At 40.4% G+C, this 16435-nt stretch overlaps 1 protein-coding gene across 1 annotated transcript in view; it reads right to left on the bottom strand.

Moving 5' to 3' along the window:
- Positions 1–8412: 8412 nt before the first annotated feature.
- The window catches only part of ccdc102a (coiled-coil domain containing 102A), a 43109-nt gene continuing 35086 nt past the window's right edge, over positions 8413–16435 (bottom strand). The window contains exon 9 of the mRNA XM_053337921.1: positions 8413–8975. Within this exon, the coding sequence (XP_053193896.1) occupies positions 8843–8975 (133 nt within the window). The 3' untranslated portion in view covers positions 8413–8842. The remainder of the gene's footprint in view (positions 8976–16435) is intronic.

Below are 16435 nucleotides of genomic sequence, written 5' to 3'. Positions count from 1 at the left end.
CATTTTTTCTTTTAAGTCTCTTTTTATTTGAGCTCCACTCAGGCGGTGCAGCAGAAATTTGGTTGTATACATGTGAAATGACAATAAACTGTTCTATTCTATTCTATTCTATTTCTGAAAATGCCCTTCAGGTGATGTCACATTTCTGATATGAGCAATAAATTCATATTAATCAGAGTAACTCTATACTGTATTCAGTGTATGAGAATACAGAATACTAACAATACAGTTTCTATTCTGGTGTTATAATTTTGTGTTTTTAATTAAGCGAGTCCTCCACTACTCAACCAAATACATCATTCATAACTGCTGTCACACAAATATTCACACACATTTATCTAGAGTTTCTAGAATATCACCACTATGGTTAAGATTGAACTGAAATTCATTCATTGGCTTAGGAAAAGATGATGGTTTGGGTAAAATGATTCCACTATTTGAGAGCATGAGATGCAATTAAAAGCAAAGGAAAAAACTAGCAAGTGGACCTTGAGTTATGATTCTTTTGCTAAACTATAATTCTTCATGTTCACAAATTAACTTTCAAATTCATGATGATGAAAAAAGACGTTAAAAATAATGGAATTATCCTTTAATGTCTCAGCCGGGCCTTTGCTGGTGGTAATGATGTGTATATGTATGTGTGTTAGGATCATTTATTGCCCTTGTTCACATGCAGTCAAGCTTAAATTGGTTTATTACAAAAGAGACAGGCACCAATTCAGTGTAATAAAAATGAATAGAGGAGCAGAGGGTTGCTGTCATTACAGCTGCAGTCCATGCAATACACCACCATTCAATTATTCCTCACTAAACAATGAATCAGTTTTATATAGTTGGTTTTAAATTTTGTAGTGATACGTAACCACGTACGCTCCCTCTCTCTCTTTCTCTCTCTCTCTCTTTCTCTCTCTCTCTCTCTCTCACACACACACACACACACAAACACACACACACACACTTAGTGTAGTGCATGCATACAAGAAGATCCTGTGGTAGCTGTGGAATAATTATAGAGGGATCAATGTAATGTTCTGCTTTCCTGCTGTCAACCATTACTGGCCTAATGAGAAAGACCCTGAGAAAATTAACATAATGAACTAGGCTCCAGGCTTTGTACACACAGACAGACACACACACACACACACACACACACACACACACATGCAATCATTCACTCCTAACAGCTTGTGTGTGTGGGCACGCTGTGTTTGTAGTTATCCCAAAGGGCACCATAGTAGATACATGTACACGTTTGTATGTCTAAATGGTACATATACAACTCTTTGCTTTATGTAGCCTTACACACGCGCACGCGCGCACACACACACACACACACACACACACACACACACACACACACACACACACACACACACACACACACACACACACACACACACACACACACACACACACACGTACATTTAAGTGAAAGTAAAACCAGAGTTATGATTTCAGTCATTCTGACTCCAGTCTACACAAAGGTTAAACATTCATTATAGGTCTTGGCTCCTCTCTCTCTCTCTCTCTCTCTCTCTCTCTCTCTCTCTCTCTCCCTACCTACACACACACACACACACACACACACACACACACACGAACACACGAACACACAGTGTGATGAATATGATCTCAGAGGGAGATGTGAGCGGTTCTCCCATGCTGTGTGTGGGGAGTCAGGCTGAGGTTCAATCTCATTACTGTGTCTGCTTTCTGCAGCACACCACAGTCTGCTCTGCCAAACACACCACAACAGTGTGTGTGAGTTTAACGCTCTTTCTTGCTCCAACTCCTCTGTCTCTAACTTTCTGGCTTTCTTACCCTCTCATGCTGCGCTGCAGTCATTACTCTGCCTTTTGTTCTACCATGGAGGTTATACTGTATGTGCAACATAAAACATCTTTAGAAATAAATGATTACTTTTAAATCAAACTACTGTTTAATGTCACTCAATGAATACTCGGTTCTTTCTTTAGCCTATTTGAGCACTTTGTTTTGGATTTATAGCATATTTACTGTTTTGGTCTCATTAACAATGTTTCCAGCAGCATCAGCCAGCTCTGATAAAGCCATAGTACACTACCTGCTCAGCAGCAAACAGCAACATTAACAACCAGCTGATGAACATAGTGGAACATTCAGCAGCTACAGAGAGTGTGGAGTGTGGAGACTAAAACTGAGCTAAGAGTGAATATTAAATCTATGTGTGATTTGATGATGCTGTCAGCTTGTTTGGATGTTTTTCTGCTTCCCAGTGACTGAAAATCAGTTAGTGAAACTTTATGCAGAATCATACATCTGTTAAATCACTATCACTTATAAGAACTGAGGCCTGTACTACGAAGCTGGATTCACCTATCCAGGATATCTCTCCGTTACCTGGGTTGACTTATCCAGATATTCGCAGTCTAGGATAAGCGGTACTACGAAGCTGGATATCGACTCGGTAAATCAACCCAGGGTTTTCCAATCTGGATCTCTGCGCGCTCACATAAAGGGGAGGTGTTTGCAGCGTCTGACCAATCACAAACATGCAGAAACCCTGCAGAGCAGACTACTTTACCATGGAGGAGCAGACAATTATTATTCAAAAATATGAAGAATTCAATCACATCATCCAGGCCAAAAGCAACTCTGTTGCTGCAGCAAAAGCCAGGAAGGAATGCTGGCAGAAAATTGCCGACTCTGTTAATGTGTAAATTCATGAGATCATACAATATTAATTTATCGGACAATATAAACGGACAGCACTCTGATCACACAATGCCACTTTATTACGGCACAGACGTTTGGGGCAGAGCGCTTCCTCAGTGCCCTTCCTCTCATAAGAGACATTAAGTTAGTTTAATATTCAACATTCAAAATACAAACCTATTATGCGCTTCAACCATTTGAGTGAATGATTTCAAACCAACTGTATAACATACAGAATAATATCCCTCATGTGTCTCAAGGCTTATTTTACAAATATATATTTTCGTCAATTTTTTACAATTAGGCCTACAATAAATAAATACAGTTATTATGCTCCCTGACACTTTGATCTCAGGATGTCAAACCTACAGAATAATATCCCCCACGTGCCTCAATGATTATTTTTTAAATATATATTTTGGCCAATTAAAAAATTGCATCTATCACTAAAAACTCTTTCTCTCCTAAGCGCTCCTCTCACGATCCGCGCACCAATGTTGACAGGATCTTATAAGAATGGGCAGGTCATTTTCTAAGAGAACTGATTGGTCAGGAGGTGGTGCTTTTGTACTCATTGATCTCTTATCCAGAACATAACCTGCTCCGGAGCAGGTTAGCCGTTCAGCATAAGTTACCATGGTGATTTACCCCGGTAAGAAGTGAACCAGCTTCGTAGTACGGAAAACCCAGGGTTAACCCTGAAGTTATCTCGATAAGAGAAAATCCAGCTTCGTAGTACAGGCCTCTGATCTTGCTGTTTTATTTCCATCATGTCTGTTTTTATTATTGTTGTTTGTATAGTTTTTATCACATTGTTGGGTCTTTTTATTCATTTTTTATTTTACTTTAATTTTAATTGTTTGATTTTTCATTGTTGCCTTCAACCTGACTGAACCATGTAAAGCACTTTAAAAGTACTGTATAAAGTTGATCATTGTGCATAAGGCATAGTTAGAAACATGCAGGTCTAACAGAAATATGCTGTGTGATGCATTGAAGGAACCCTGTAGAGTTTCTGACCTCTAACAGTGGAGCAGACGTTTTGTGAGGGGATCCTTGTTTTGTTTTGTGCATGCAGGTGATGGAGTGCACAGTCCTGCAAATGATTTCACATGATTCCACCTGTAGATCATTGAATTCAGTGATCTACAGGTGGCTGTAATGAGCCAAGAAATGCAGCAATGCACTAACAAAGAAGAGGACTGCATGGATTTAAAGAAATACTTCAGCTTTGCAAATGTTAATGAGGAAAGAAATGCACTCGTTTTTTATGAGGAACACAACACAAAACCACAATCAGCTTCTTCAGTTTTTCTTTTTCTTTCTTTCTCTTGCTTCACACTTTGATAGAAGTACAATAATAAATCACTGGAGTACATATTTATAGCATACCCTAATTTGCATTAGGTACAAGTATCTTTGGCATATAAATAAGGGAAACACAAGTTCACAAGTTATGTTTACTTATCACTTTAGAATATGTCATATATTAAAACATATTTTAAATGGACCCCTCCCCGGGTGTTTTCTATAAATACCTTTCAGTTAATTTCCTGTCACTTCTTACCACATTCTGTGCTTGAACCTAAGCAACAGTCATTTAACAGCAGTTTCTCAGCATACTTGGGCTTCTTTTTTTTTGGGGGGGGGGGGGGGGGGGGGGGTTGTCAGACATATTTAATAAACACACTAGAAATACCCTGAAAATGAAAAGCTAGCAACAGTATCATTTCTGCTTTGTAATAAATCACAGTCTGTTTAGGAAAATTGTAGATTTTGAGAGAAAGCTAAAGAACTTTGAAGTTTTAAGCAATGAGGCGCCACAAAGTGTTCTCCAAATAAAAGACTGAAACACATTATTACTTATGAATACATATGAGGAAAAAATGACACAGTTACCGGTTTGTTTTATATGTACAGTTGACATTTATAGAGCTGATACAAAAAACACTGTGGTACAGATCATTTATAAAAACTAAACGATAACAACAACAACATAAATAGTTCAGAATCCTGATCAGTAAAAATATCTTGGTCCCCTTCCAGCGTCAGAGTGGAGGCCGAGGCAGAGAGTGACATTAGATGGTGGTGGAAGATAAATGAGTGTTTTATTGCTTTCACAACCGCGTCGATCCACTGCGATACTGGAATTCTTTCACAGAGTTCAGATTTAATGCAGATGAGTTTTACACAAATAAATGAACTCTCCAGTCCAATAATATGAGTTTCCAAAATTCTCCCCCCACCAACTGTTGAATACAAAGGTCGCCTTAAAGGTGCCTGAGAGTGTTCAGCCTACAGGAATTCCACTGGCCAGGGCTTCAGTATCCCATTATGGTCTAAATTCTGCTTTGGAGACATAAATACTTTTGATTTGTGGGATATTGCCATATTTTAAAATACTGAACATCAGCATGAAACATTGAAAAAAAGCACACCTGTATCACCAAACTCACAACAGAACAACAGAACTTTGTGTGTATTTCTAGCATTTACTGTGTGGAAAGGTTTGGATCTGCTGGTTCATAGACTGTAACAGTATCTGCCCATCAGTCTTCTTATAAAGCCTGTTCAGACTGGAAAACAACACATTCAAACCTGAACCAAAGCTAAAATACATTGGTTTGAGGCTCTTCCTCATAAAGTACAACACAAATAAATTACAGCTTTTGAATATTTACTTTAAGAGTTCATTAAAGCCCGGTCACACCAACAAACAGCAGTGAAATTCATCTGCATGTTAAATAAAAAGGCTGGTTGGCTACTTGTAGCTCTGGTTGGTGAACCGCTGTCGCTGGCTAATCCCCAAAAATGCTAGCTAGCGTGGAACATGGCAGCACTAGTCTGTCACAAGTTTGAGCTTCTTCCTTTTTTCTCTGTACTGCAACGTTTTCTACCCCATGCTAGCCAGCAAGCTAGTAGAACCGTTAGCATGGTAGTTTCCTCAATTTCTTCTTTTCCTCAAAGGTTAGCAAGGTTAGCAAAATTCATGCTAATTTAAATTCTATTTAAATAACTTGATGTGCCATTTGGCTGGCAATTTTCTATATTTTTCTTATTCCTCTGTGGTGTAGACCTCTATTGTTGTTGAAAACAATAAAAAGAGTCAAAACAGTAATAAAATAGTAAACTGCTGCTGCTCATGAGCTAAAATAAGGTTCAATTTACAGAGCTTTGCTAGCTTGTTGTGATATGGCACTTTTCCATTATACAGTTCTAGCACTACTCGGCTTGACTCGACTCGACTCGACTCGACTCGGTTTGGTACCAGGTACGTCGTTTTTCATTGTCACAAACAAAGCATGAACCATGTTAACTCGCGTGAAACTAGCTATAACTATTGTTGCCGGTATTTAAAAATGGCTGGTTTGATTCTTGTGTCGGACAGCTCATGACTCTTCCAGTGACGACACTCTCTGACCAATCAGTGGCCGGCAGTCTGTTGACGTTACATTTTAGTATCGGCTCGGCTCGCTTGGAACCTCACCAGAGCAGAGCAGCACCAAAAAAAAAGTACCAGGTAGCAGGTACTATCTCAAATGGAAACGCAAAAAAACAGAGTAGAGTCGAGCCGAGTAGTGCTAGAACTGTATAATGTAAAAGCCCCAATACATACCACAACCTCTTGACTTTGTAGAAGTGAACTGAAGTTCTGTGGGAAATGTATAATGTTATATTGTAGCATAAAGTCAAGAGATTGTGTTATGTAGCATAACAAGCTAGCAAAGCTTTGTAAATCCAGCCATGTTTCCACCCATGTATAATACAGTAGTGGGTTACTATCATATCACAGTTTTTACTCTTTGGAACCATTTCTAAGCAAACTAAACTGTCACCACTGTGTTCAGGGACAAAGGAACATATCACCCAGTGCAGCGAAGTGTCTCACTAACAGGTTTTTAATAGTTTTTGGACTCCAACCAAGGTCTACAGCACAGAGGAATAAGATATATCAAACTCTGGATACACACACAACACTTGCTGTGGTTTGTCTCTGCTCATAAGATTTATTGACAATATGGAAAATATAGAAAATAGGCAGACTTATCCTTTAAATGCTGGTGTGACAGGGCCTTTAGTGGACATTCATGACTTTCTTAACAGTAACACTTGCAGAGAGATCTCTCCCCTCATGTGTAACATTGCACTGATGCATGATGAATCTGTTCTTTTAACATTGATGTGCTACATTCTCTTATTGTTACTTTGCTCATGTTCTTGTACACATTGTCTAACATTCACTTACATGTTTATTGTGAGAGGACCAGCTGCAGTCATGCCTGGAACACACTACACCATGAAATCACCAGATTCAAACATTTACATTAGAATAGTGACAGGACTAATTATTCCATATAGATTACATTCTGCACTACAGTATGTGTGAGTTGGCATTTTTTGTTGTTCGTGACTGAGTGATGAAGTTACACCATTGGTCAGTGTTGGAGTGTCCCCATTGGCTGTTGCTCTTTCAGAATGAATCATTGAGAGATGATGGCAGTGGAGGACAGCATATAAGTGTTTCCTGCTCTGAGCTCTGGTGTTAAATGCGGCGAAGTGGGCTAAACTCCTGTTTAAACAGACACATACCAGCGTCTCTACTATCTCCTCCTCTACCATCCACTGTGATCCACTCTCCAGCTGGCTGCACTGTAAAAACTTTTCAATTATAATTCCAGCTGCGGCATCCACGATCATCGAGCAGGAAAGAGGCAGAAAAATGACACACGGAGGCATGAAGGAGAGCGCACAGTCAAAGCACCGCAAGTAGCCATCATAGTCACTGACTATCCCTGTAACACACTGGCTACATTCTCACACAGTCAAACCATACAACAGGTTTTAACCTAGTCTTGTTTAATTTAAACACTGTCAAGTCTAGTCTAGTCTAAGAAATGATCCTGTAAAAAGTTCATTTGTCATCTGACAGCCAGCCAGGCTCTATCCAAAGCTGACAAAATACATCTACAAGCACCTCTTAAAGCTCCCTGATTGACACATTAAATCTCATCTGTCTACAAATCCCAAAAATGGAGGTGTAAAAAAATGACAGTTTGCCATTTTACAGGGTGGGCGATGTGCCAGACTGTCTTAGCCAGTAACTTCCTGGAGTCTCAGCTGGTAGCTGGCTTTAGAAACCTGTTTTTCTTGCTGTAATGATTCCTCCTGTTCATACTGACCATTAGAAGATCCCTTCATAATGCACTTACAATGGAAGTGATGGAGGACTAAATCCACAGTCCTCCTTCTGTGTAAACATGGATTTAAAAGTTGAAGCTTCAGTGTCCAAATGAGTCAAATCAAGTCTTCTATATTTTAGTGTTACAGTGTTTTTAGTGTAAAAAGAGAAATGTGAAGGGCAGGGTTAAAGAAATGCACTATTGGATAAACTGGAACATGTTATCTCTCAGTTTGAGACTAAACATAGTGCAGTGTGCTCCAGCATCGATTGCAAACTTTAAAGAATTCAGAAATAAACACTGAATCTTAAATATTTGGGAGAAGAATACTTACAAATACTACTTAAAACGTGGCGGGCCATTGTAATAACACATTGATTCTTAAAGTGACTTTATGATATATTGATAAACACTTTGAAGCTGATAACTGACAGCTGGACAGAGCAGGCTTAATACTGCTGATGCAGAGGCAGGGGGGTTGAGGCTTGTTTTAGTACAGTAGCACAGTTCAGACGGGACAGCTGTGATGCTCGTGATGACATGAGGTAAGAGTGAAGGATGATAAGGTGTCAGCCTCTGCTAAAGCGGTCATTGAAGAAAGATCCTTTCATTCAGCCTTACACTGTCCGGCCATGATGTTTAAATATCCGTCACACTCCCGCTGGCTTTGATTGGGTTGTTGCTGAGTGTCTGTGTCAGTATGTGGCTGTGTGTCTGTGTGTGTGTGTACGTGTGGACATGTGTGTTCTGTGTGTGCTTATCATATTGCTGTTAGGTGGGAACTTTATCACGCAATGTTTTAACTGATAACTGACTGGTAAGTTGTGATAAGTTGAGTTTTTGGGGAAACAAAATTTCCCCTCCAACAGCAACAATATTCACCTCCTGCTGATGTGTGTGTGAAATGATATTCTGTATCACTGTATGTGTGTATATGTGTGTGTGCGCGTGTGCGCGTGTGTGTGTCATGGGATTTGGAGCTGCAGTTCCTCCTCCTCCTCGTCCATGTCGCTAGTCGGGCCCTCTGGGTTTTCGGGGCTGAACCGAGCCGATCGCATCTTTCCAAACAGACCGGGATTCTGCTGCTGCCGCCGCAGTCTGACGGAGAGAGACACACACACACACAAAAATTACACTCAGTCAAATTATACACAACTGAACTGGATGAGGTGATAAAGTTCATGTTTTAAAAAAAAGAAAGGTGACTAAGTGCAATGAAGGCAGATTAATTGAATAAATGTTGACATACAGGAAGCATGTGACTTAAATGTTCCTGAAGGTTCCACCCTGCTGGGCAGCATTCAATGTGTCTATGTTCAGACACACGGCTGTTATCAAAACACTTCATAATCATCATCATCTTTCCATCATCAGGACATGCTTCATCTTGGACTCTCACTCTATTAATTATGTTAGTATGTTGTGCCATCGTCCTCCTTTTGTGTTTTATTGCACTCAACTATTTTAATGTACTCAACTATTAATGTTCACAAAACAGCCGTGAATACATTCAAATAAAATAAAAGATTTTCAGAAATTTGGGGTAAAATTTGAACTATGTTTGGATGGAGACCTGACTAAATGTGTGTAGGATAACCAACACAATCACACAAACAAGAGACTTGACAAGAGACTAATAACTTCTGTACTGAATACTGTATATTATCAGAGTCAATTCATTGTGACAATGGTCAAAGAGGAGGTACTGTGACAGTGTACAGGACTACAAGGATCAGTCCAGCATTCAGGAGTAAGAAACCAACTGGCTAAAATCTTCACTGAATATCTGTTATTTATGCTGAAGACAAATGAAACGACTAGGACAGACATGATCTACATGGAGTTGATTCCAGTGAGCCACTAAAATGAAAATCTCATTTCACTCTAAGCTGCGTGCATTCCCAATTGATATTAAAATGTAATGGCTATTGATTCTTTCAAAGATGACAGCTCTGCCTGTTATAAAACAGACCTTATTTGGCCACGCTTGATTCTACTCAGAGTCCAGTTTTTCTTTTGCTACCTTTGTTTTGCTTAAACACACTAGTGTTGGATGGTGGATGGACCACATCTTCAGCTGAAAGGTAGAGGACATCTAAATCCTTTTCTACAGTAACTCCAGACCTTTCACACATGTAGCACACAGCCTTGTCAGTCTGTCTAAACTAATCTCAGTGTGTTTGAACACACTGAGATTAGTTGACAGATTAGCGGACAGGCTGGTCACACATTTCAAGTGATGTCTAACCTTGTCTTGACAACATCATCGCTGTGTACATCACGTCAAGCTAACCTCAAATGAAGGATGGATTAAGAAGCCACTTGATAAAGAAGCTAAACTCGGAGAAAGAGCATCCTACTTGTGATAGACAATTTGTCCATCAATGGTTAACCTCATCAGTCCAGGATGTCTTACACTGAACATGTTTATTGAAGCTCAGCCGAGGAGAATCAAAGTATTATCAATACACCGTCTGATGCATGATGTCACCATGATTCTGGGAACACTGTCCTCTGTGGATAGTCATTAAACCTTCACAGATAGTACCACCAATACTCTATGTCCATAAATGGTCATACTCAATGCATCTACAGTAATGGAATTGGTTCATTATTCTACAAACAAAGGAAACAATGTTACCCATCTGTGGGTTTAGGGAGTCAGACAGTATGTCTCTCTGTCAAGATGATAGTGCTGCCTTTACTGTGAACTCAAGGCTTGACCCTAAATATGGAAAATTCCCTAAAACTACTGATACAATCAACTGGTCAGATTTTTCTATACAGTGACTTTGTGCAAGTTACCAGACAAAGAAGACAACTTTGGTTTTTCAGCCGTTCTGATCGGTTGTGTCTCATTGTCACATGTTCTGGTCACTGCCTCAGACCAATGCTTCAATGATATATCACTGGAGTTTAGACTAAATTGTTCACATACGACGCCGGAGACCATCTTTGAACAGAGGCTCTTCAGATACAACCACCAAAATTCTACATTTCAGACAACTGAGCAAACCATGGCTGTGTTCGAAACTGCATACTACATACTACATACTTCTATACTACATACTTCCATTCTACACACTAAACAACCAGATAGTAAGCAGACCGTTTACACTGTAGTAAACTACACGATAACCCACAATGCATTTTGTTCCTACCGGAGCTGAAATCATCAGGCTGAAGCTGATTTCATTTTAGGTCTAACTCTGTAAATATACCACTTTATCCACATTTCTATTTGTTCCTGCAAATTTGGAGCTAGCCGTAGCGAGTTACGGACTTCCGGTCATTTTCACAAAATAAAACACCCGTTGCCTTTTATTATTAAGAAAACCATAACGATAGAATTGGTGCTTTTATTTTGAAAACAGGAAGCGAACATACCCTCGCTGTAGCTAACTTGAAACCACTGAGGTGGTGATCTGTGACGTTTGTATTTTGCGTTTTTTTCAGAAGTTGCATCTTGGGTAATGTGAGTAGTCAGCTCTTGATGCATACTCCGCATTTCTGGTGAATCTAGTAAACCATCCAGGAACTTCTCACATACTCTAAATCACATACTACGCAATTGAAACACACTACATACTTCAAATGACGTCAGAGTTAGTACGAGTAGTAGGAAAGTATGCGGTTTCTAACAGACCCCATATCTACAAAACTAGCTTCAACTTTCCCTTCTGCTTCCTTCACCACCCCTCCTTTTGATCTCCTCACCTTCTTTCCCTCTCAGTCTATCTCCTGAGTGAATCTGTCAGTCAGCAGGCCCGGTGAGCGTCAACTCACCAACTGCTACATAAAGCGTAATAGAATTTGGACCACAACAGCAGCTCCACCACTAAAAGCTTTTCTATTGAGCCTTAAAGCACTTGGCAGAACTACAGACATGAATGACTATTAATCTAAGAGAGAGACATGGAGACACAGACAAGACTGCATCCCATTTTTTCCAAACTGTCTTGTGGTCATTCTCTCAGTGAGCGATGAAGAGATCGATCCGGTGAGCGGCCGAGATGCATCAGATCATGTTCCCTCCACCACAGACTGAAACATGAGCAACCACTCATTGAAAGGCAGTGTGTGTCTTTGTATCTGAGCGATTTTGCGGTTGGCAAACAGTTTTAACACTAGTATTATACACACAGTAGATCAAGACATTTCCTAGTATGACTTTTCCTAGTATTACACACCACAGGGGAAAACTTCTAACAGATTGGGTGCAAACCAGCTATGGCAACTCCCAGGGGACAAAAACTGTCACCCCTGGGATGGATGCGGCTCAGCAGGTAGAGCAGGGTCCTTAACTAATGGCAGGTTTGGTGGTTGAGTCTCCAGCTAATCCTGTCCACATGTCAATGTCTGCAGGCAATGCACCGAAGTCCAAATTGCTCCTGATGGTGTGTGTGTGTGTGTGTGTGTGTGTGTGTGTGTGTGTGTGTGTGTGTGTTTCTATTGCTATCATTGTGAGAACCAATTTTATACCTAGGAAGTGAGGACATTTTTGCAAAGTGAGGACATTTTGGTCAGACTTTCAAAGAGCTGTTTGAGGCTTCAGACTTTGGTTTAGAGTGAAAGTTAGAACTGGGTTTAGGTTCAGTTCAGGATAAAGGTTAGGGTTAGGCATTTAGTTGTGATGGTTAAGGTTAGGGTCAGGGTCTGGGGAATGCATTATGTCAATTAATGTCCTCACTAAGATAGCTAAACAAACATGTGTGTGATTGATCTGTCATACGCTACTTTTGGGGACAAAATTCAGACTTAGTACCAGTTGATTGGGGATGGCTTGTACAAAAACATTGTCCCCATTTGGTGAAAGACTGATTTCTAGGTCAGTGGTTAGGGTTAGGTTAGGTTAAGTCAAGATTAGAGTCAAGTTCAGGCATGCAGCGGTCATACTTAAGATTAGAGTGAGTCTCCAGGAAATTAATGTCTTATGTTATGTCCCCAGAAGTGTAACATCAGTTCCATGCAACAGTCACTTTACCTTGTGGTATGCTATTAACGCTAACATACTAATATAAATTCTCTGTCAGCTACACTCAGAAACACATTGAAGTATTGAGTATATTGTTGTGTCACACTGGATGTAGCAGGAATACATTAATTTATCTATGTTCTTCAGAAATGGGGCTCTTTCTCTCCAGGAGGCCAAACGGGCAGGTGTTCAAGCCCCCTTTGAGGTCTATCTACACATGCTCCTAACATAGATACATATGTACACAACATATGGTGTCACCAACCTCCTCTTTTCACATGTCTGTTAGGATATTCATCAGGAGGGCATACTGCACACATGTATGATCCCTCACTGGCTTCCCACCCGCAGACACAGCTAATCCAGTTAATTAAATTGCTTCTGCCCAAGTACCCCCGATCATATTCATTTCACCAGAACAAAAAAAACAATCAGTCTTGACCTTGGGAACACTCCAATTCACTGAAGAATTATTTTGACACAGATACTGGAAGGAAGGTATTCATCCTCAACACAAGGTACAGGGTTTTCAGTTCAGCTTGGTATGCTCCATGACCCAAATAATTACTGTCAACATAGTTGAATATGTAATCTACTGCAACATATGGAACAATAATTATAGAGTGCAAGTTCCACCTGAAATGTTGTGGTAGCTGTAGCATGCCCCTAGAAACAGCGCCGGGCTTTGGAGCCAATTTGATATAGTGACCAAACTGTGTATTACACCATGTGATGCTATTGGGCCCAAAAATATTTTTTCCCATATTGTGAAAGAGATGCCTATAAATCACTGGATAAATCTCTGAACGTCCCAGCCCCCACAAAATGATTCATTTTAGAATTTGATCCATTTGGTGCGATCTAACTTCAAACGTCTAGAAGAGCAGCAGAATTAGATTGGTTTATCCTCATTCAAGTTAGCCAGAGGGCTGAACTGGAAGAAGCCGCCATGGCAAGCTGAAGTTGCTATTGTGCTTGCTGCATGGGCCCAATGATGTGGAGGCAAAGTGGAAGAGGAAGAACTCAGAAGACAATTGTTTTGGCTTAATGCACAAAGTATGAACAGGCTTCAGATGCTGTATCCACTTCTTTTTATACATGTAGCATACACATGAATGTCTGCTAGCCAGCTTAGCCAAATAAGCCTGCTGACCTCGGTTATCCATGCTCACTGCTGCCTGAATGACAAGTAAGAGATTGGAGATGAATGATCACCCCACGAAACTGAGACCAGGTGCAACACTATTATCAATATATGCACCATTATCCCTGTATACATCCCATATTGCATCTCCCCCATCCCCTCACCCCTCTGCGATGGTCCACTCACTTTGCTTATGCAGTTCAGAGCACCTTCAAACACATCTGATTTCCAATGAGGTCAGACCACACGTCATAAGAAGCAGTTCTGAGTGACCATAAATCATCATAAAACAGCTGTCAGCAGGTGTCCTGACTCCACACAGTCAATACAAAGATAGTTTTTTTCCCACCGCGACACAACTTACAGTTTCAGGAATAGTTATGACCTTTGAGCCTTTGTTGATTATTTACATTTTTCAAAATAAAAGACCTAAGTGTTATTTGCTACCTTTCTTTGTTTGGAGCTGTATTGAAAACAAATTGATCTTTGACCCCAAAACCACACACGCACACAGTGCTTGATATTGTGGTTTAGGAACAACACTAAAACTCAGTGACCCAGTAAATGCAGTACAGGTTGTGACACACACACACACACACACACACACACACACGTGCGTTCTGTGTATGCGTCCTCGTGTCACTGTTACATGTCATAAATCACACCAACAGGACGAAGTGATGTAGTGAGAACGGGGCCATCCGTCACTATGAGGGCTGAGCTCTTAACACACTCAAATTATAATACAGCTTTAGGTGGGATGAAACACACACATATAGTGATGCTCAGGCAAAAGACACACACACATAGACACATACACACACCCTGGCGAGCAGTGTTTAAGAAAGTGAATGAAAAAAAACAACATAATGAAGGAAAGCTTAAGCTACACCCTCTGCGAGAACACACACAGATTTGTGTCAGTCTCTGTAGCCGTTACCATGCCGACACGCCTGTCACTCCTCCACACAGCGGAGCGATGAGAGAGCTCTCTGTTACTAGGGTAACCTGCGACTGGGAGCTTGCCGATTGGCTGCCGGGCGCCGGAGCAACGACGTGGAGAAAATGGAAAGAATTCAGAAGGAGAGGCAGAGAGCACGGAGCTGAGGAACTGTGCAAAGCTGATAGAGTGTGAGAGCTAAACTAAGTGACAGGCAATAACACACACACACACACACACACACACACACACACACACACACACACACACACACACACACACACACACACACACACACACACACACACACACAGCAAAAGAAGCTAATCTCTAAATAGTAAAAGAAGAGAGTGCTGAGGCTCACATTGAGCCTGGCAGCTACAAGTAGGCTGTCAGCTTCACATCCTACACACACCTGAGCACAGTGTGTTTTGAGTAGATGCCTTCATGGCTGTCTAGGAGTGTTTGGGAGTGTGTGAGTGTGTGTGTGTGTGTGTGTGTGTGTGTGTGTGTGTGTGTGTGTGTGTGTGTGGTTGCCATTGCTAAATATGGCACCCCTCTTGCTTTAAAGTACAAAAATTCTAAGTTTAGCATAAGCCTCTTGGTAACATAGTTCAATGTCCTTGTGAATTTTGATAACAAGAAACTAGTGGAGCATATTTTATGGTGTGTTTTTTTGGTGTTTTTTTTGTCTTCTGGAGTCCTCGACTGACTTTCTGCATTTACAGTTTAGAAAGAAAGAAGTACAGATAAATCCTTGAGGAACACTAACATAAATGTAACAGTTTATAGTATATAGGAAGCACCTGTAGTGACTAGTAGTACTAATGTACAGTACATAGTGATCTTATCAAAGGTCACATGTCAAATAAATAATTTTCCAGTTGCAGAAACAATCAAACCATAAAAGCTTTGCAGGCAGGATTAAAGGTGGCTGTATACTTCTTCATAGATGCTTGTTGTCCCCCCCCCACACACACACGCACCTTTCTGACAGCGATTAAGTGGATGCTACATCTCTATATATAAAAGATATGTATGTATGTCTTTTGTACATCTTGTAAAAACTGTTCATCTGATCTACTTCATACTTGGCAGGTGGATTTCTGGGGCAACAAGTAACTGCAGTGTTGAGTGTGAAGTTGTTTGGATAAGCTCTTCTTGAGAAATATATAAAAAATACCTGATTAAAAAAGTTGATTTGTTGCTTCTTCTGCCTGCTGAGTCAACGAGTGACAAAACACACAGTGTCACTCTTCTATTGCTAACCACATTGTGAGCACAGCTAGGATTACATCTGTCATGTTAATAACTTGATCAAATTAAATAGTTAAGCTCTACTATTCAACTGTGTAACATTACTGTGAATGAAACTTGGCATGTATGTTCAAGACTGTCGGCTGTTTCTGTCTCTACTACATGTGGATTCAAAGAGTGGAAATATAGACAGCACCACTCTGGCTCCTTGTAGCCATTACTGCAGCTCACTACACTACAAA

Source organism: Scomber japonicus, chromosome 1 (genome assembly GCF_027409825.1).
Source record: "Scomber japonicus isolate fScoJap1 chromosome 1, fScoJap1.pri, whole genome shotgun sequence".
Taxonomy (NCBI): Eukaryota; Metazoa; Chordata; class Actinopteri; order Scombriformes; family Scombridae; genus Scomber; species Scomber japonicus.
Note: the sequence above shows the minus strand (reverse complement) of the source record. Positions and strands in the feature narration are given on the sequence as shown.